Here is a 23,160-nt window from a genome sequence, read left to right on the forward strand (position 1 = left end):
ACATACAAACAACAATTCCCAACATACTCTAATTAGATCTGCAGTCAATAAGATGAGTTATGTCATTCCCTTATAACAAACATAGCTATCCATTAAACTCAGAAGAGGTCTTCACCCCGGCTTGACAACAGCTAGAGGACCCTGGTGCATTCTACCAGTGGTGTATCCAAAGGAGTTCTTCTACCTCAAATGGGATTTAAGTCCCAAATGCAATAGGGAAATATTAATTGAGGGGGTTCAAAAACCAAAAGCAGATATTTTTCTTACTTATTTGTTAGAATTCTTCAGGAGAATTTCATTTAATGCTCACCAAATTACACTTTTGTGTAAAAATTAAACTGCTGGAAGAATTCAGTGGGTCAAGCAACATCTATGGAGGCCATAAGATAGTCAACATTTCTGGTCAAGACCCTGGATCAGGACTGAGAGTGTAGAGGGAAGATGGAAAATGTATTGATGTGAGAGGTATGGGTGAGACAGAGAGGCTAGTAGGTATTAGGTGGAAACAGATGGGGTGGGGAGATGATGAACGGATGGGACCAGGATTGCTGAGTCAGAGGCTGAAAGATAATCGATGCAAACAATACAAAAGATACAAATTAGGCAGGTGTAGCTGGGTAGGGGAGAGAAGGGGGAAGGGTAAAGGGTAAAAACCGAGGCTGGTAGGTGATAGGTGGAACCAGATAAAGGAGGTATGATGCACAGATGGAACCAGGTGGGGGAGGAGATAGGAAAGGTGAATCAAGGCAGAAGAAACCCAGGTTGATAAGTATGTGGGTGATGGGCAGATGGGGGAGGGTAAATAGTCTAGGTAATGACGGGTTGAAATGGAATAGGAGAACAAATGTAGAGAGACTCTGGGTGGACTGCTGACATGAGAAAGGAACACAGGAAGTGGGTTACATGAAACTGGAAAATTCAAACGTTCATAACATTGGTCTGAAGGCTACCCAAATGGAAATCAAGGTACTGTTCTTCTAGTCTGCGTTTGCCTTCACCATGGCAGTGGAGAAGGCTGAGAAGAGACAGGTCATTGTGGGAATGGGAAGGGGAATTGAAGTGACATGCAACCGGAAGCTCAAGATGGCCATTGTGGACAGAGTACAGGTGTTCTGCAAAATGGTTGCTTTATCTACACTTGGTCTTGACAAACATATCTTGAGGCCATTTCATGAGCATTGAATGCAATAGACCAGGTTGGGGGAGGTGCAGGTGAATCTCTGCCTCACCTGGAAGGGCTGTTTAGGTCCCTGGATGTTGTGAGGTAGGTAGTGGAGGGACCAAGTGTTGCAGGGAGATGTGCCAGGGCACTGGGAAGAGATGACTGGACCAGGGGATCAATGAGAAAGTGGTCCCTGCAGAAAGCAGGAAGGGTGGGGGGAGGGATTAAAGATGTGGCTGGCAGTGGGATCCCATTAGCAAAGGATAATATTCTGGATGAAGAGGCTAGTGGGGCGAAAGGTAAAGACCAGGAAAACTTTCTGTGTTCTGTCTTGGAGGGTTATTCAAGAAAGGATGTGCAGGAAATGGAGGAAAATGTGGTGTGAAACATTGTTTCTGCATCTAATCACTATTTCAAACTTATGCTTGCAATGTGAGAGAATATCTGGGAAAAATAAGGGTTATCAACAAACTAGATGGCAGCAAAAAGCACTGTAAATTGTTTTACCAACTTCCTTTGTCCTTGCCAGATAATAACAAAGGTTTGCTGACTTCTGATTGTCAAATGGAATGTCTGTACCCTTTTATTATTTATACAGCTTTAAGTTCTGCACCTGCTAAACTGCAAATTTTATTCAATTCCAGCCACTGTATACAACCGCTTTCATAAGACGCAAGTGTTCTTGTCCCATGTAAGTGTGACATTTTAACTTGTGGCACATGCTAGCTTCAAGAATTTTTTATTTTTGTATTGCCACTTACAGGTATCACACTATCAGAAAACAGCAGCATACTCGGTAAGTGACATTGTATTACAGAATCCTGCTCCTTTAGTTCTCTATCTCTGATCATAGCATGTTAGTTGTGGTGTAAAAGCAGAAGAAAAATTGTTAAATGACTGGCATTGCAAAACGGTAGCAGAATTCAGTCAGGGATATTGGACCAAAACTGGCACAGACAAAATTTCTTACAAATAATTAAAGCAAGCAATGACATTTGGATTCAAGCTAAGAAAAATACAATAGTTACCCCTAGAACATCTGAATTCTAAACCAGATTCATCAAAATAAAAGACAAATATTGTCAATTTGAATTTAAAAAATTCTCCCTTGCTATAAACACGACAATAACTTATCAACTGAATGCATTTCCCATTACAAGAGAAGATATTTATTTATAAGTCACATGTACATTAAAACACAGTGAAATGCATCTTTTTGCATTACTGAGAATGTGCTGGGGGCAGCCCACAAGTGTCGCCACTCTTCCAGCGCCAACATAGCATGCCCACAACTCCTAACCTATACATCTTTGGAATGTGGGAGGAAACTGGAGCACCCGGAGGAAATCCACACAGACACGGCGAGAATGTACAAACTCCTTACAGACAGTGGCGGGAATTGAACCCGAGTTGCTGGCGCTGTAATAACGTTATTTTGGTTCGTTACTGACCATCACGAGGATACAAATTTGTAATACTATGAACATCTCATTTTGATGCCAAAAGACTAACATTTGATTCCAGTTGATACTTTGACTCGAATTCTACAAATTGCACCCAAATAAACCTAGATGGTTCTGATAAACACAATGCACAACCTATCTGCTGACTTAAGAATACAACTCCAACTATTTTAAGAACATAAACTTAACTGGCAAAGAAACATTTCATGGGAGTTTTTTCATATTTATTTTGTAATTTTTTTTAAAGCCTTCTTTGTTCTGTATCAAAGCTTACAAAGCAACTCTGACCAAGAGGTGGTAGTTTACAAGTTTGAAGGACATTCATACATACTATTAAGATTAGATTGGTATTAAAGTATAAGAGTTGGGATATCATATAGCAGTTGTAATTGAGCATTAAAGTTGGGACATCACATTGCACCTGTACAAAACATTGGTTAGACCACACTTGGAGTATTGTTTATAAATCTAGTCACCACATTACAGGAAGGATGTGGAGCAGAATAGATTCACCAGGATGTTGCCTGGAATGGACAGGTGTAGTTATAAGGAGATTGGATAGATTGGCTTTATTCTCACCTGGAACATAGGAGGCAGATAGGCGACCTTTTGGAGGTTTATAAAATTATGAGGTGCCTAGATAGGAAAGATTATCAGAATCTTTTTCCTCAGGGCAGGGGAGCTTTGAACCAGAGGGCATAGATTTAAGGTGAGAAGGAAGAAATTTAAAGAAGATCCCAGGGCCAAGTTTTACCAGAGAGTGGTGAATAACTGGAACGGGCTGCCAGAGGATGTAGTGTAGGCGAATACACTTACAACGTTTAAGAGGCAGGTACTTGGATAGAAAAGACAGAGGGATGCAGGCCTAATGGGATTAGTGTAGATAAGCATCATGGTTGGCATGGACAAGGTTGGTTTCTGTGCTGTACGTTACTATGATTTCTTTTTTAAATCTAAAAATATTTATCTAGTTTGAATATTTTAGTTTTTATTTTTGATTTCCATTATTTTTCAGTTTATATCTTTTGATCATTTTTTAAAAAAATTAGGAGCTGTATCTACTAGGTACAATTGTATTGAAATTGGTAATAATGGCAACACTTCAAAGATTTATTAAACAGTATCATTTAACATCATTTACCACATCACTACCAATCTACCACTGATCAGCATCTCCCAGATACTTACAATAAGTAGGCTTTGGTAACAAGTGGCAACTTTGAAGCAATATGAATGAAAATTTAAATACTGTAATGACTGACAGGTATTGCATGCATGGATTTTTATTGGTGAATAATTTTTCCACTTAGGCCCTAGGAAGTGTTTATTTTTATTTAAAACAGATTTAAAATCCAAATTTTCAAACCCTAATAATCTTCTGGATTTACAAACAAAATTTTCACCAAACCTGCGTAAAGTTTGTAAAATTTAATGATCTTACATACTACTTTCAGCACAAGATTTCTAAACAAGACAAATCTAAACAGTCTACAACTCTTGCATTTAACTCCAAATGGCTATTTCCCACGAGAGAGTTAGACAGCAAAACTGGTAAGGTATTAGACAAGTCTAATCACATTTTCACCTTGAATCTAGTCAGGAAATTTTAAGGGGAAAATCATTGGACAGCAATCAAAGAAAGGGAGACAGACTTACATTTATCAATGCAGCTTGAAATTTTTAGTGTTTATTTTTTATTATATTTTCATGAGCAAAATTGGCTATCTTTTGAGTTTAGCTATTTCAACACATCCCTTCAATGAATTGGTTTGAAATAAGTTATTCTGGTCAAGGAAAACCTGATTGATTCTGCCTTATCTCATCCAGAGATACTAAGTACAATTCTAAATACTTGTGGAATCAGTTAATTGAATGAAGATTGGGGAATAAATCCCAGACTCTCTCATTTATGTAACTCAGTATTGAGTCACAAATAAGAAAGCAATTGTTCACTAACCTATAAACCAAACTATGGTAAAACAAGTTTATTTTCCCCATGAGTTAAACAGAATATAGTTTGTGATGCATTTCTCCCCCAACCCTCACAGAGAGTATGAGAGAAGTGCATAAATGTTTTGGTATACAATTTTATAGAAGTATGTACCTTCTTACAGCACACAAAATTATAGATTTCATAACTGTAATTCTCTTGTACTCACTGGATATTATGCAGATTTAAAGAATGTTAAAGTACAAGACCCAGCTATTAAGTAGAAAACATTATTATACCTCCCCAATTTCTCTCAAGGTGTTGATCCTCTGAGTTCAGTTCCACGGCCCCAGCATGCTATTAGTTCATTTATGTCATCATTCAGTTGTGAATTTCAACAGACACATATCCTAATTGTATTCTCCTTTATCATAACTCCAAATTATACCAGATAACTCTACAACATTTGAGATGTAGAACTGAAACATCCCAGATCTGCACAGCATTATTATCTTTTAGATAACCATATGATCACACATTAGAGTAAGATATAGTCCAATCCATCTGCTAAGGTTACTACCATCTTCACGTCAAAGTCCTGTTTCATTAACGTGATGTCTCATTACAAAGTATCTGATCTCACCAATCTCCATCCCTCATTACTCATTGGAAAAACAGAGCAAAACTGGGTGATGGGTCATTGCACACTGGAACCCAAAGCTGCAGAACTGCAATAAAAGATGGATTCTGCAACAAGATTATGGAGTTTTATAAAACCAAACTACTGTGTAGTGATGCATTTCATATGATGCAACATCTTTTTCTTAATATTTTGTTATGGCTACTTTTGATTAAATATGTACAAAAATCATACATTAATATTCTCTATCTTAAATATATCTATCTTCCTACAATCGTATTTATCCAAGATCTGCATTTTACAAGGCCTTTATTAGCCTAGAATTTTGGGATGCTGGTAAAACACTGGTCAACGATGTTACCAACTGTAAGTAGAAGAAATAAGAATATATTTTAGGGCAAGGTATGTTAGTTACATTTTCCAGCATTCCTGTTGTCCAGACTGATGAATATGAAGAGCAATCGAAAAACAAAACCTGCAGATGCTGGAACTCTGAAATAAAAACAGAAAATGCTGGAAATACTCAGGAGATCAGGCAGCATTGAAGAAAGAAAGAGGGTTAACACTTCAGGTCACTGACCTTTCACCACATGTGAAAAAGGTTAATTTTCATTAAAAGATATCTACATGCCAGGCAATGATATTTCATAAAAAATAAAATACTCATGTGAAAATATCCCAGATCTGCCTTCTGCATACAGGAATGCCTGCACATGGTCACTAAAGTGGATAAGACAGATCCCAAAGTCACATACTTGGGAGCTGTTTTCTTTCTGAAATGCCAAAAGTACCTCTTCAAAAGAGATACAGCTTTATACATGTAAAAAGTATGTTTTTTTGCCAATAAATGGTTTATTTTGGTACATCGTCACAAATATGGCAGATAAACACTTTCTTCTCTTCAACCTATTCCATCCCCATCTTAAGCAATTTTCCTACTTTGGATTATTGTTAATTCAATACAATATGATGTAAGTTATTGCAAATACCAAAGAACTAAAAATTATTGACACAAAAAATGTATTTAAATGGTTATATTCATTGCACTTAGCTCCACAAAACAAATTTCCATATAGATTTTTTTTAATAGGTGCAAAATGCACATATCTTGTATTTATTATACTTTTTGCCAATTGTTAAGCTTATGACTTGAACTGAATCAAGAAACAGCAACTGCAAGCAGTAGAGCAATTAGAATTTAGAAGAACATAGAAGGTTATGTAGCACTTTGATTACATTTACAAGATATTCATGGGAACCGATAGAGTACTGAGAAACAATTTTTGTTGGGATTAGTGAACATAGTCTAAATATTCAGGCCTTTCAGGACTGAAATTAGGAAACATTTCAAAACATTAAGTGTGATACAAATGTTTAAACTTTCTTCTGCAACTATCATTTGATATTGGGTCAATCGTTAATTTAAAATCCAAGGCCAATTCACGTTTGTTACCTAAAGGTAGGAAGGGTTATGGGATAGGCCAATGGAGTTGGGTTACAGGTCAGCCATGACCTCAATGAACATGCTCTATAGGTTAATGGTTCACTCCTATAAAGTCAAATGAAAGACAAACATTTTGGTTAATTATCCATCCTTAGATTTCTAAAGCTTTTGACAAAATCTGGCACCTTTCATTTCAAAATTATACATCATTAGGCCTCTTTTCAAAATATATTTTCTGTCTCTCTTGTTCCCTCTCAATCACCATTTTCGATGTAATAGATAATTCTCCTTTAACTTTTCATTAAAGCAAGAGTTTCCCTGGGCTTTTCTTTCTCCCATTTTAAACCTTCAAAACTTCTATTCATAACCCAACCCAATGGTTGCTATGATGACTCCATTTTATATTTTCCTTTAGAAAATGCACTTGGTGCTTGCAACCAGACCTCTTTTAGTTATGTTATGATCTGCTCAAAGGCCTTCCAATGGGGCAACAGAAATATTTTTAATTTTTCAATACTCTCCTGTTACTCCAGCAATTATAATTTAGAGTTAGAACATTTTTGCACCTAATGCCTTCACCTACTGCTCTCGTCTTTTCATGAATATTCTTGAACTTTACTACCTTTTAGACCTTAAACTACAGTTCCCATTTTATTTCAACAATAGAAATGTGGTTTCTTTCATAAGTTTTTCACTTCAAACCAAAAACATACAAAATCCACATACACTTAAATCTCCAATATTGCTCTCATATTTTATTACCTCTCCTACACACCAATCAGAAAAATTGTTTGTCAATTTTTCCCTTTACTTCGTATTATGATACCTGCTCCTTGTTGTGCCAAAGTTTTTTTCCTTGTTTAATCTTAGTTCCAAATACACTGTCCTTATTTATCTTGCCTCCTCTTCGTAACCATTCTTCTGCAGTTTCTGTGAAAGTTTTCAACTTGTTCCTCTGCGTTTGCTTCCTTCTACTGTCTACATAATTTTAGACACGAAGCTGGTTGTCACCTAGGATTCTTTCAATTTCCCTTTTCCCCAGCTTCTTTAAGGCTGGCCTATGGAACTTTGTCTGAGCTTCCCAGTAATAAAAACATTTAGCTTACAGATTGAAAAATCTGCAAAGTTAAAAAATACATTTCATAAAGCAAAAGAAATAGATGCCAGTGGCCCCACTTATCTTTTCCTCATGTTCCCAATCTAGCTATAACATTACCAGCAATCATTTTGTCTTAGGCGAAGCAGGTTTTTATTTCGAACGTTGTTAGGCACGAAACATATAACCTGAAATGCTTTAACATCACCAATGACTGGCTTAGTTTGCTGTACAGCAGTACTGATGAGAGGTACTAACAGCCTGTTATGAAATTATATAGGCCGGATGATCAACATCACAGACCATTCAACTCATACAAACGTGTCCGCCGTGAGCACCACCACGATCAAAAACCAGACCAAGGTCACTCCCTGCTGATCAAAACTGGGTACTTCTGATCGTGTGCGGCACAAATTCACAGAACGGGAGTGAGCTCGACCGCGAACCCGATGCAGCTGACGGCATCGCGAATCCCACCCCAGGACACGGCGGCCGGGGAGCGTCGCCATATTAACGAATAAGGTCTGCGAACACACCCACCCGCAAAACACCCGAGCACCGCCGGCACGCCCGCAACCACAACTCATTCCCAAAGTAAACGGCATTCCGATCATTCCCGCCGGCAGCACAAGCCGTCGCAATCACCGTTTAACGTTGTTTACAAACTTACCACAAGGGCTAATTCCTACTGACAACCAGTCGTGCGAGATCGGGCCAGAAATCGCGAGGCTCGGCGCCCTGCGTCGCGGGGGTCACGTGACGGCAGCTTTCGGCGCGGCCTCTGCGCAGAATCCGCTCTCGCTGCTTTTCAGCGGCCGTTCTCCCCGCCGCATCAAAGCAAGGTGCGTGTGTGTGCTTTAGCTTTCAAACAAACCGGCAACAGGCTGAGCGGGCAGCAAAGGTGACGACAGAGATTTAACACAAGACCATGGGCTGGGTGGTGGGGAACCACTTCACACCGGCTTTGAATAGACTTCTCCTGACTTTCAGTGGCAAGAAGTGCACCGGCGGAGATGGTACAGATATCGAGAGTAGGCAGCTTTCTGAGGAGGGAGAGGTCAATGGTGTTGAAAATTGTTTCTTTTTGATGATGAGTTGGGAAAATAATGATGCAGGATTTGAAAGGAAGTTGGCATCAGTACGCAAGGGGATATATTTTGTTTAAATCCTTTTTTTTAATTGTTAGATCTTATCTTTTTCCATCAACTTGCATCTGGGTCAGGAAGTTGAGGAGTCTGCAGTTTGGAGCCGGGTGGGTGGAGACAGAAGATCAGGAGAGTAGGATCTGTTAAGTGATGGCAGGGAAATGAAAGATGCAGGGTTAGAATAATGGCAGCAATGGATTTTGGGATAAGTGACTTGATGACAAAAGATCATCCTCTCTTAGAGGAACTCAGTAGGTCAAGCAGCATCTGTGGAGGCAAAGGGATGGTTGACGTTTCGAGTCGAGACCTTGCAGCAGTCCTGCTGCTTGACCCACTGAGCTCCTCCAGCAGGTTTTTTTGCTCCGGATTCCAGCAACTGCAGTCTCATTTATCTGCGTTATCTTTTATCTGATGGTAGAAGAGTGACTTTTGCAGTTACACTTCAGATTGGTTATTAAACCAAGATAAACCTTTCAGAATCAATTAGATATTTTCCCTTACTCTGTTCTGATTAATTTGTTGGAGTAGGCCCCTTTTTTGCCCAAATTTGTTTTGTTTTTGACAGTATAAGCTTAAGCTGACCCTTGGTCAAAGGAATTTTCCTGAACCTTTTTTGTCACATAATTCAGCTCCAGTTTTGATGAAGTGTCATCAACTTGTTTTTCTTTGCAGCTGTTATCTAATCTACTTGGAGTTTAGTGTGCACTTCTGGTTGCTGCATTACAGGAAGGATGTGGAGGCTTTGGAGAGAGTGCAGAAGAGGTTCAGCAGGATGTTGCCTGGATTAGAGAGTATTAGCTATAAGGAGAAGTTGGACAAACTTGGATTGCTTTCTGTGGACCGTAGGAGGCAGAAGGGGCGGCCTGATAGAACTATATAAAATTATGAGATGCATAGATAGGGTGGATGGTCAGAGTCTTTTCCCCAGGATGGAAATGTAAAATACTAGAAGACATAGGTTTAAGATGAAAAGGGGATATTTTAATGGAGATTTGAGGCTTTTTGTTATTCAAAAACAAAACACAGAGGGTGGCAAGTGCCCTGGAACACCACTGCCAGGGTAAGTGGTAGAAGCAGATACCTTGGGCAATGTTTAAGCAGCATTTAGACAGACACACGAAGAGGCAGGGGATAGAGGGATATAGGATTAGTTTAGATTGGCATCATGGACTGAAGGGCATGTTCCTGTGCTCTGTTGTTCTTTGTCTCTGGTTTATTATCCATTTCCAGTGATTTCTGATTACTTCATTTTTTTTAGCATCCATTGTTTTCATTTTTCTTGTTGCTTTTGCAAAATATTTAGGTACTTGAGCACAGAGCCTATTAAAACACTCTACCCCTCACAGCTAATTTGAACATGATTCGTGGAAGATCCATCTTTGTATTTTGTATTAAATTTAGTCTCTGATTGTTGCACCACCCCTCCCCCCATTCCTTTCATGAGATCTGCACAGATAAAACGAGGGAGGAAGTTGGAAGCTGATTAATTTGCACTGTTTGTAAAATGCATGACTGTGGAAACTTAAGAATACTGATTCTAATACCATTCTCTGGAATTTACCTACACTGAATTTTACATATTTGCTTTTGTAAGCACCCCAACAGTTTTAGCACCGTGGTTACCTACAGTCCGCCTGGAATCTCATTTCTTCAACACATCAAGGAAAGTCAGGCAGCTAGCCCCATTTTAAATCCATTATAACAGATTATTGCACCTTCAAATTGCTCCATTAAATAAGTACTATTTCCACAAAAATCAGCTAGACTGTCATGCATTTGCACTTTCAAGCAAAAAAAAAATCACATTTTTACTTGTATCTGTATTTATTGGAACATATGACAAAAGACATGAAACATACACTTTAACAACTCCAACATAAATGAGAGCCAATGAAATAATTACATTTTCACATGATTAGACTATTCTACTCATTCATTAAATTTTTACATAGCAAATAAAATTAGAAAAGCAACCATTAAACAGAAGAGTCCCATAGCTTCAGACAGGGCAAATCCAAGGATAGCATACGAGAACAACTGCTGTTTCAGAGAAGGATTTCTAGAAAAAAAACAAAGTATTATTGATATGTTAATATCGAATACAATCTCAACTTAATACCCTCTAATTGAAAGTAGAAAAGTTAGTTAGTTTATTTTGGACTGCCAATGATCACATTAAAAATATTTTACAGAGATGGCAGGATATTATTTTAAACAGCTGGACAAAAAAAAGTCCCAAATTCAGGTGTTCTATCATGATCTTAGCCTGTTTTCATACAGCTAATTGCACAAAACAATGATATTAACAAAATATTGTGTAGCCTCAAGATCTAAGAATAATAATGGGAAGGGTTAGAAATCAAAAACTTTATAAAATAACTGCAATTTTTTAGTAAATGGTCTTCAAAAGGCAAAACTAGCACACTAAGAGTAAATTAAGGTAGATATTGGTTTTACCTGTGTTACATTCAAGAAAATAAGGGTGCTGATTTAATAATGGGAGGGCTTGAAAGAGTGCATACCGTGAATTTTCCAATTATACAACTGTGTTTGTATAAAACACCTTGAAATAAAATGTTTAGATTTGCCTTAAGGGAAGTTAAATGCAACACTACACAATTATTTCATTTTGAGCAGAATTTCATAATGAGAATAAATTCCTTTGTAACACAAGTACATGCTTTGCTGACGTGGCATCACAGGTAAACAGGGTTGTGAAGAAGGTGTTTGAGCACGCTGGCCTTCATCAGTCAGGGCATTGAGTTTTGGGGTTGGGACGTTACGTTGCAGTTGTATAAGATGCTGGTGAGACCCCACTTGGAGTACTGTGTACAGTTCTTGTCGCCATATTATGGGAAAGACATCATTGAACTTGAAAGGGTGCAGAGATTTATGAACCTGCTGCCAGGTCTCTAGGGTCTCAATCACAGGGAGAGGCTGGGCAGGCTAGGACTATATTCCTTGGAATGCAGGAAATTGAAGGGTGACCTTATAGAGGCATATAAAATCGTGAAGGGTATAGATAGGGTAAACACATATAGTCTTTTTCCCAGGGAAGTGGAACTAAAACTCGAGGGCATAGGTTTAAGGTGAGAGGTGAAAGATTTAAAAGGGACCTTAGGGGCAAGTTCTTCACATAGAGGGTGATGTGTATATGGAATGATCTGCCAGAGGAAGTGGTTGAGGTGGGTACAAAACCATTTAAAAGTTATTCGGATAAGTACATGGATGGGAGGGTTTAGAGGGATATAGGCCAAATGCGGGCAAATGGTACTAACTTGGTTAACATGGATGAGTTGGGCCTAAGGGCCTGTTTCCGTGCTGTATTATTCTATGACTCCACGTTTCAAATCCATTGTTCAAATTATTTTCCCAGCTTACATTATAGCATTCCCTCCATATGGAACAATAAAATATAGGGCAGCATGGTAGTGTAGTGGTTACTGTGACGCTATTACAGCGCCAGCGTTCGGGGTTCAATTCCCGTTGCTGTCTGTAAGGAGTTTGTACGTTCTTCCCGTGTCTGCATGGGTTTCCTCCGGGTGCTCGGGTTTCCTCCCACATTCCAAAGACTTACGGGTAGGTTAACATGGGTTTAAATGGGCGGCGCGGACTCATAGGCCGGAAGGGCCTGTTACCGCTGCTGTAAATGAGTTTTAGAAAAATAATTTGCCTTGGGGCTGAGGTGGAAAAGAGTTAATAATTGAATATAAAGATGGGAAAATGGAGAGGGGTGGAGCATATAAACCATGGGAATGATTTAAAAATGCTTTTTGGAAATGAAAGTGGTTTTGCTAGAATGATGCCCTAGAGCATGGTATTTAAAGTGATTGAAAAACTGGCTTATTAATGTCAGAATGAGAAGAGAGCAGAGAATGAAAAGTGAAAAATGTACATTGGGATGAGAGATAAGGATAAAAGTTGTTCAGATTTTCATTTTCAGTTTCTTCATTTATCTTTCAATATTCTGGCAGAGGATGCCAGTGCAATTGATATGGTGGAGACTGTTTCAGCTTCTTTCAGCCCTATTCAGAAGTTTTTTTTTTAAAAGGAGTTAATTGGAAAAAGCCTATTCTCAATAATTTCAACTTTTTCTAATAAAATAATATGTTTGGATGAATGAGGATAGCTTTCACTGCTCATTATCTACAATTGACCTTCAAATGCTTCATCCCTTCTTATGATATAAAGCCTTTCAAAAATAAATTTATAAAAAGCATTTATCACTTGCCAGCTGATTTCTTAAAGTGAGTAAGAAGATATTTTTTCTGTCAGTGGTCAATAAATTATGCTACAGATATTTATGATGCTTCTGCAATCTCAAAACTATATCTATGTCAATTAATATAACATCTCAAAGAGGTGGAATTTTGAAAGGAGGTAATTGTGACAGAAGATAATCAGATGAATCACTGTAAAATCAACCTTTGTGAAAATGATCACCTTATCATTTCCACGTTACTGCAAATATGGTTTCTGATCTTCAGTTACTTTTTAAACTCAGCTGCTGTGAATCATTTTCAATATCTTCAATTTCTAAATATTTTACTTTCTTTCTTCCCCGATCTGACGTACCAGTTGGGTGTCTTGAATTTGATGATATCCTCACAATCCATGATCACTAAGACTAGTATATAGTATAAGTAGCAAAAGTAGTATAAATGTTATTTGTGTTAGGGAAGGGAAAAAATGGCAATCACTCATGATTCACATCCTGAGTGCCCTCTGTGCAGAAATTGATGAAGAAAGTATTGGTTGCAGTGTCCAGTGGTTATCACCAAATACGGTCTTAGTGCCATCAGGAGTGAAGGAAAAACTTTCAAAATAAAAAGTGCAATTATAGAACATCTTTACTTAAAAAAGTATATTTCCCACATAATGCAGTAAGTGTTAAATGGTTAATTGCAACAGTTATTTCTCACAAAAAAATTCCACGGGCCTTTAATTATCAGTTCATCAATTTTCAGTGATGCTTGTTTAGGAAGAAATTTTATCCATGTTACCAAAATAATATTTTGCACCTCAAGTAGTGAGATGAGACTCTTAGTCTAATTGGACCGAGGAACAGATAACTGGGTCCTCAGTTTAACAGCTTAATGCAAGATCTGCATCTTTCATATTGAATAAATACGGCACTTGGGAGTCTGTTTAATTTATAGGTTAAAATTCAGTGGCATGCATTTGAACCATAACTTTCCAACTCAAGCACTGAAGTGTTGTTAACAAATAAAGTGAAATAAAGTTGACAATGCGAATTCCAGAACTGAAAACTTAATTTTTTTTAAAAAATGTCCTAATAGAACATACAGATTGCTTTGGGGGCACTGCTCTGAAAAACAACATTATTACAAGATCATAATACAGATAAGGGCATTGTTATTGTATTTTAATACTTTATTTATTCTTGAAACTCTACAGGGAGCATTGTTAGGTTAGGTCAGGTAAATTTTCTGTAAAGATCTTACAGTTCAACACAGTGAAACCAAATGATCGTTCAACCAAAATTACAAGTTCACTGAATATTTGTTTTTTCAAAAGAAAATATGGATTGGTCAATACAGCACTAATTAACCCGTTGCTTGGTTATTAAAAGTATATCCATTTGTTGCAATACAAATGAGTGGTCATATTCATTACTGTAATTTATATCCTTATTAATTGTATTTTACTCTTTTTACCTACATGACTTTTGCTTCTTGTCAGCTCTGCATTACTGATAACACTTCCACAGTTAAATTAAATGATTAAAATTGCAATGCTTTACCAATTGCTTGAGCCTGTAATCTAAGCAAATGCCCCAATAGTAATGCAAGAATGGTTCGCTGCTCGACATATCAGTTAGTTATTTTTAAACAAGTTAGTAATCAGAAACTTGAAGTACCTTAGTGTGGGATACAGTGTCTTGGTAACATTCCAGCCCAAAATCTTGTAATATTTCCTCATATTACTTTTAAATTAGATACTTTAAGTGGGTCAGTTATTATGTTTTAAAGTTATATTCATAGATAGCACTGAAGCAAATCCTTCATCAGAAGAAATACTGCAGTTTGTTATAATCTCCTGTATTGTTCAGCAGTGCAATAAACTAGCAATACACCAGCACTCTTGGACACCGATATTCAACAGCATTTTGGAACTCAAAATATAGAACCTGTTTTGGTGTTGTCTGTTTTGTAACATCATTATTTGAATATTATACACATTAGAGTCAGTTTTTTAAAAACACATTAGTAGTATGCTTAAAAGGTTATATGCAGGTTTTCTTCACAATGATCTTCTGGAGTCCAAGCATTTTGTTAATTAAGATTACCTGGCATAGCCAATGATAAGGCTACCAAAAACCGTTCCAATACCAGCTCCAGAACCAGCCACTCCGACTGTGGCAGCTCCAGCACCAATAAACTTTGCAGCAGTGTCAATGTCCTGGCTTGTAGAACTTGTCTGAAAATCTCTGAGTACTTCTTGAGTAAATGAATTTTTGCCTTGACTCCTCAAAAGTGCAGTGTTTCCCTGGAATTAATTCAGAAATAAACATTTTAATGAAATTTATAGTTTTTTTCCCTCTGAGTTTTAAAATAGTATATTTGTTTTGAGTATTAATCTGAGTAGCACATCCATATCTACATCTATGACTTCTGATTTCTGAACTTTTAATATAAGGATAGTCATTGAAGCAACAGCAAAGGGTGATTGGACCTAGGAAATTACTCAGAGGAACTACACCCCTCTAACCTAGAGCAAAGTACATCAACTAGTAGAGTATTTTGCCCCTAAAGCCCAATTGATTTCAGCTTTACCAAGGCTCCTTTATGTTATGTTCTGTCCAATCCTACCTTGACTTGAGCAAAATTGACTAAAGACTGGCTTCTCTAATAATGGAGACCTCAAGAGGAAGCCGAGATTAAACATCCACTCAGAATAGTACTGAACTGTCTGATCCAGAGTTCATCGCATTTAGTTTGGCGTTAGTTTTTCCGCAATTTAATGAAGGTGTTGTTGGTGTGAATAGGACTTTGTGTCCAGGACAGTATATTAATCACTTGTATCAAATTTGTCATGGACAGATATATCTGCAACTGTTACGTTTACCCTGTGTTGGTTCATTCACAGAGTCAGCCAACTTAATTAGCAGAGTTTCTATCTAGCCACTCTTGACAATGGGCATTAAACTCTTCTACCCAGAGTACATTCCATGCACTTGCCACTTACAAGTCTGCTTCTATGTATTATTCATCATAGAAAACTACCGGTTCATTACACAAGGGAGGACAGAAGATGGTAATAATCAGATGTTATTATCCTTGTTCTACCCAAAGCCATGAGACCTCATAGGGTCTGGAAACAATGCCGTGTACTCCCAAGGGCATGCACCCCCCACAGGTAAACTACTGTGTCTTCACCTCTGATATGTCTTGTGGGTGGGACAGGAAATTTAGACAAAAGTAAGATATTTTTCAGTACAATTTGGCAGGTTCAACTGAGCAGGGACCATCTTTGCCATCTCCAAATCCAGTGCCTAGGTTAATGCTGGTAGTCCCTCTGGTTTCATTCTTAATTTGTTTCCAGCACAGTGATTTTCATTGAACTAGTTAGAAATTTTCAACAATGTGTCAGTTCTTCCGATGCATTTACTGATGCCAAATCCTGTATTTCATTCAAATCCAAACAGAACGATATTAGACTCTTCAAGGTATATCACAGAATTACTATTACACAAGATATCATGACAGATGACCTAAAATGTACCTCTTATGACCAAGGTTTAAGGAATGTCTTGAAAAAGGAAAGGGGTTTAGGACCCAGGCAACAAAGGTTGTGGTTAATGGTAAAGCAATCAAACTCAGGGATTAGCAATTGGCCAGAAATGGAGGCCCACAAAGATGCAAGAGGGCCACAGGGTTAAAGAAAGTTACAGAGATAGAGAGGATCAAAGCCAAGGTGCAAGTTTTAATAATCGTAATGCTGCCAGACTAGAAACCAACAGTGGTTGCTAAACACAAGGAACGATGGGTGAATGGAACTTTGTACAAGTTAAGGTGCAGATAACTGAATGTTGGATCGGCTCATTTATAAGACAGTGGTGCAAAGTGGAAAATCAATCGGGAAAGCATTGGAATAATTTAATCTTAAGGAATACCTTTAGCTAAAGAAAACAAGGTTGTTTTTGAGGGTTTGAGCAACAATTAAGTGCTGGAGGAACTTTGTGGGTCAGGCAGCACCTGAGGAGGGAAATGGATAGTTGACGTTTCAGGTTAAGACCCTTCATCTGGATTGAAAGAGTGGAGGGGAGATGGACAGTATGAAGAGGTGAAGGAGTGGAAGTAGAGTTGGCAAGCAGTAGGTGGATCCAGGTAAGGAGGGAAGAGTGGAAATAGCGATAGAGGGTGGGAAGTGATCAGTGGAGGCCACAAAGGGCTGCTGTTGATGGAATCTGATTGGAAGGAGCATGGTATGGCATCGATAAGCAAATTTACAGAGCTGGAATTCATGGCCTCAGGGATGGAGAGAAAATGAGATTAATAGCTCAGTTTTGGGCCAGCTTTGCATATGGTCTGGTTTAACCTCAGAATAGCTGGTTACAAATGGAATACTTTTCAGTATTGAACAGTTTTGCACAGGTTGGATGTCAGAGATATTCATAGTATAAGACAGTGCAACCAGTGGATACAGTTAGTTAAGATATGAGAAATTAAACTAGAAAGTTGGTGAGTGGGGGTTAAAAGTGAGAATCATGTGATGCTTAAATTAAAAAAAAATCATACGAGTCATAAACATATCATTTCAGGTCATAAAATCATACAGATAAAAAAAACATACACATCATGAAGTTTCTTAACCTACTTTTCCAGACTGGGCCTCTGGTTTGTGCATTACTGACACAAAAAGTGGTCTACAAAGAGGTGCAGCTCCATTGCGAACCTAGTTAAGAAAAGACAAAAATTTCTGAATGTCTTTGTCAAGATTTTTTAGATGACCCAGCAAGGTCATACATTTGTTTCTTAGCATGAATATGTAGATTACTCGAATGAAAGTTGTATTCAACAAATGCTCATTTTGTCAAACTGAAGGTGCCAAATCCAATAATTTCTCTGACTATCGAAACAAAAGTGGAGGCCAAGTAATTAATTCAGAAAGAAGAGCAACTAGAAAGGAAGTCAGCCATTTACCATATTATCAGTATATTACAAAATAAAAGTGTTTGTGGAATATGGGATGAAAGTGCACAATTTTATTTTCAGAGACAATAATCACATCAAAATGATAACTTCAAAAATCTGGGGTTGGCATACAAGCTCAAAGAAGTAAATAGAGAGAAGAACATGGGCTAGTGAAATGGGCAGACTGTGCAGAAATGAGATATAGTTCAATGAAAAATAATTGGCAGCAACATAAATGGCACCAGATACAAATTAAATGGCACAAAAGGCAACACTCATCTACACGCAATTTAAATTGGTCAATTAACGTACCAACCATTACTTCTCTGGCACGTAGGAGAAAACCCAGAGTACCCAGTCACAGGGAGAATGTGCAACCTCCACAAAGACAGAACTGCAAATCAGCATTGAACCCAGGTTGCTGGAGCTGTGAGATAGCTGCCCAAATTCAGAGAATTTAGTGCTTCTTATAGGAGTAAGGCTTCAGTAATCAGCTAGACAACCCAGGCATATTTCAGGGTCATTGATCAACACAACATTACCCAGGAGATTAAGCCGTAGATCCATCAGCTGAGGGGCCAGTCGGAGACTGCAACCTAGCTCAAACACAGCATGAGTGGCTGTCCTCTGTGCTGTTATTTACTTCATGGTAGACCAAAAGGGCATGGGGATCTTATATAAAGTAGCGTGTAACTACTAATTTTCCACAAGTCCCCTTGCTGTGTCATTTTGAAAAGTTTTTCTATTATTGATTGTACATTGCATGGGTTTAAGTTGGTGCTAGTGAAATTGAGAAATATGTTTGCAGTTTGCCAATGTACTCAGCACCAAGAGTTTTGTAATAAACAATCACCAAGTGTTTTGCAAAGTTATTTAAATGTGATCACTTAGATGGAGCTTTTCAGTTTAGACAAAAGTGAAATACCACAAATACTGGAAATCTAAAATAAAAACTGAAAATAGTAAGATCATGCAGCATCTATTCTGATGGTGTCAACCGCCTGAAACTTATATTCGTTCCAATACAAGTGCCTGAAATATATACACATGAATTAGGAGCACTAGGCCACTCAATCCCTTGTGCCAGATCCACCATTCAATACGATCATGACTGATTGTAACCTCAATTCTGCATTCCTATCTGCCCGAGTAACCTTTTGTCCCCTTGCTTATCAAGAATCTATTTACCCCAGCCTTAAAAATATTCAAAGACTCTACTTCCACCACCCTTTGAGGTGAAGTATTTCAAATACTCATTACCCTCTGAAAAAAAATTGCATCATTTGTCTTAAATGGGGTCTTCTTTATTTCTAAATAGTGATTACTCCATTTCCACATGTATCCCAAGACCCCTCAGGGTCTCATATATTTCAATAAAGTCACCTTTCAATCTTCTAAACTCAGTGGATAAATCTAACTTGTCCAACCTTTTCTCAAAAGACAACCTGTCTACTTCAAGTATCAATCTAGTAAACCACCTATAAACTGCTTCCAATGCATTTACATCTGTCACAGTCATAGTCATACAGCATGGAAAAAGGCCCTTTGGACCAACTCATCTATGCCAACCATTGTGCCCACAAAGCAAGTCCCATTTGCCTGCATTTGGCCCATCTCCCTCTAAACCCTTCTTATCCATGTACTTATCCAAATGTCTTTTGAATGTTGTTATTGTACCTACCTCAACCACTTTCTCTCACAGCTCATTTCATACACACACCACCCTCTGCATGAAGAAGTTGCCCCTCAGATCCCTTTTAAATTTTTTCACCTCTCACCTTAAACCTATGCCCTCTAGTTTTTAGTTCCTCTTCCCTGGGAAAATGACTGTGCGTGCACCCTATCTATGCCCCTCATGATTTTATACAACTCTATAAGGTCACCCCTTAATCTCCTACACTCCAAGGAATAAAAGTCCTAGCCTGCCCAACCTCTCCCTACAACCGAGATCCAGGAGATCTGGCAGCATCCTCGTAAATCTTCTCTGCACTCTTTCTAGTTTAATTATGTCATTCCTGTAACAGTGCAACCAAAACTGTACACAATACTCCAAGTGCAGTCTCACCAATGTTCTTAAATAAGGAGATCAACACTGTACTCAATACTCAAGATGTGGCTTCATCAATGACCTATATAACTGAAGCACAACTTCCCAACTTTTGTATTCAATTCCCTCACAGTAAACAAAAACAGTTAGCTTTCCTAATTACTTGCTGTACCTGCTACTAGACCTATTGAACATATCTCTATCATTTTGTCAGAAAATGTACCTGGTTCTGTACCTTGGGACTCTACTAACATAACTCCCTTGTACTATTATGACAATAATCATTGTTCTCTTCACTCTGCCTTTGCTCTATTTTTGCCCACTCAACCCTACAGGAAGAAAGATGGGTATTCTGAGTTTCACTCATAGTATGCTTCCATGACCAGAAAATATTCTAGTTTGTCACCCATGAGCCTTTTATTATACTATCACAACCAATCCGATGAAGGTCAAGGCTGAAAAACATAAAACGGAGAAATGAGAGTTATAATAAGGATGCAGAGAGGAGTCAAGAGGATATAGACAAGCTGAGTGAGTGGGTACCAACATGACAGATAAGAGTACAATATAGAAAAGGTGACATTATCAGTTCAGTGGAAAAAATGGAAATACTTAATTGTTTTTAAGTGAGGGATTGGGAAATGTTGATGCTCAAAGCATCCTGGGTATCCTTGTTACCATTGTCCTGACTCCTGATAGCTAACATGCAGGTGCAGCAGGCAATTCAGAAGGTAAATAATACATTTCTTGCCTTTTGTGCTAGATAGTTTGAGTACGAAAGTAAAGACATCTTCCAACAATTATAAAGGGTCTTGGTGAAGCCACAGTTGGAGTAATGTGTATAACTTTGGTCTTCTCCCCTGAAAAAGTACTTGTTCTAGCGGGAGTGCAGCAAAAACTCACCAGATTGGTTCCTGGGATGGTGGGTGTCAGTCATACAAGAAGAAATTCAATAGGCTAGAAGGTGGGAGAATGAAAGGTGACCTCACTGAAACACACAAAATTCTCAGAGCCAGTACTGGGTATATATGGGGATGTTGTCTCCCCTGGCTAAGGAGTCTAGAACTTGGAGTCACAGTCTCAACACAAGGTGGCTGCCCTTTAGGACTGAAATTAGGAGAAATTTCTTCATTTCAAAGGGTGGTGAATCTTTGGAATTCTCTACCCAAGGCAGCAAGGCAGTCATTGATTGCATTCAGAACCAAGACCGATAGATTTATGTCAATCTCTGCCTCAAATACATCTCTATCTCATCCACTTGCAGTTCTGTAGACTAGAGAGTTCCAAAAATACCCCCACTAGGGCCAACATTTTCTCAGCATCACCCTCAGAACCTTTGTGTTTCAATAAGATTATTTTAAATTATTCCAAATGCCAATGAGTAGAGGCCAAACCTTTCATCACACCAATCCCGTCATCGCCTTCACTGCTTCCAGTGCAAAAACATTCTTCCTTATATACAGACCAAAACTGCACATAATGCTTCAGCAGCCATCTCATTAATTCCTTGTAAATTTGCATTAAAACTTTATACTCTTTACCCCAGCAATAAAAGTCAACATTCCATTAGCCACCTTACTTGCTCTCACCAAATGCTAACTTTTAGTATTTCATATACTAGAACCCCCAGATCCCTTTGTACTGCAACATTTGCAGTTTCACTCTGTTTAAATACTAATTTGCCTTCCATTCTTCCTTCTAAAGTGGATAACCTCACAACAATACTGCCAACTTCTTTCCCCACTTACTTAACCTATCTTTATCCCTTTTCAGGCCCTCTTTACAACCCACCTATTTTTGTACAATCAGCAAATGTGGCTACAGTACACTCAGTCATTTCATCCAAGTCATTATTATACTACAAAATATTAATCTGATCAATTTAAAAAGGAAAACTCCCATAATCTGCAGAAATCCCAATCGTTCAGCATCTGGCTCACCAGGTGATGTTTGCCATGCTCCCTTCCATCCTGGTGGTGCCCCAGTTCCCACACACTCTCAATTTACCAGGACCCCGTTTCCTTTAAACTTACGAAGTTCAATGCATAATGTATATTCTGTAACATCTAAAAAAATCAAATTAAATATGTGTTAGGGTATGAATTGGAATAATATCCAATAGTCCCGAAAATTTGCTAGTCTGACATCAAAGTCCCAGGTATGCTGGATTATTTGAGTTTTACTGTAAATTATACTGAGGTAAAATATCAACCGAATGGCCTACTCCTGCTTCTATTTCTCATGGAGTGCTGAATCGAAAGATGAGGTAGTGTTGCAAGTTTATAAGTGTAGGTCTAATTAAACCCATGTTCAGTGCATGTATGATTTAAAAAGAAACACTTCTAGGTTCTAATATTTTAGATCTGCTAAATATGTTGGAAGTCATAATACGCTGCAAAATACTTAAAATTCACATTACGTTTCCAACCATTTACAAGGACGGACGAATGTTGAGTCCCAGTTTAATGTACTAATCCAGATGACCTACAAGCGGCCAAACTTAGTTTATGACAGGACAGTTAACCTCCCTCAAACTCTCGGTCATGCGGAAACCTATCTAGTATTAATAAATATTGACTGAATAATGTGTTTCAATTATTAGACCAAATTCCTGCTCTAAAGATTAAAGCGATAAATTCAAATCCCCGGCCCAAGTAGTTCGCTCATACAGAGCGAAGAGGTGAGGGGCGGGGCAGAGCTCGCCAATCGGAATCATCTGCAAAACAGACGGACTGGGACCGGGCACCCGCAGCCGGTCAGGGGCAGGGCGATGGCCTTCAGCTCGATCACCACTTACCTCCGCTGCGGCCGACCACGCTACTCTTGAGCAGGCAAACATCGTAATGGCCGAATCCAGATATACGGGCGATCACCAGCCAAGATCTGTCGGCGAAGCCTGGCGTCACCTTCTTCTTTCGAAAGTTACCCACACAAATGGCAGTCAGACTCGTTCTTACTTGGTGCACAGCCGCGCAGGCGTGTTAGTGCACTCCGGCTATCACCCGGATCGGACAAAGACCATCCAAGGTCATGTTCGGGACGTGATCTTGCCCCAGATCTTATCTCTGCGGTATT

The 23,160-nt window shown here is 38.4% G+C and overlaps 2 protein-coding genes across 7 annotated transcripts in view; both read right to left on the reverse strand.

Moving 5' to 3' along the window:
* The window catches only part of atf2 (activating transcription factor 2), a 101,945-nt gene extending 93,467 nt beyond the window's left edge, over positions 1 to 8,478 (reverse strand). For 2 of the 6 annotated variants that reach the window (XM_052024422.1, XM_052024453.1), the window contains exon 1: positions 8,406 to 8,478. The gene's annotated coding sequence lies outside the window, so the exon portion shown is untranslated. The other 4 variants (XM_052024413.1, XM_052024428.1, XM_052024447.1 and 1 more) reach the window with 4 other exon arrangements.
* A 2,214-nt stretch (positions 8,479 to 10,692) lies between these two features.
* LOC127572237 (ATP synthase F(0) complex subunit C3, mitochondrial-like) lies at positions 10,693 to 23,160 on the reverse strand. Its single transcript, XM_052019193.1, has 4 exons — positions 22,883 to 23,160; positions 17,722 to 17,799; positions 15,191 to 15,390; positions 10,693 to 10,939 (listed from the first exon to the last, which is right to left on the reverse strand). Exons 1-4 carry the CDS (start codon positions 22,922 to 22,924, stop codon positions 10,825 to 10,827), a joined length of 435 nt encoding a protein of 144 aa, XP_051875153.1. The 5' UTR covers positions 22,925 to 23,160; the 3' UTR covers positions 10,693 to 10,824.

Source organism: Pristis pectinata, chromosome 1 (assembly GCF_009764475.1).
Source record: "Pristis pectinata isolate sPriPec2 chromosome 1, sPriPec2.1.pri, whole genome shotgun sequence".
Taxonomy (NCBI): domain Eukaryota; kingdom Metazoa; phylum Chordata; class Chondrichthyes; order Rhinopristiformes; family Pristidae; genus Pristis; species Pristis pectinata.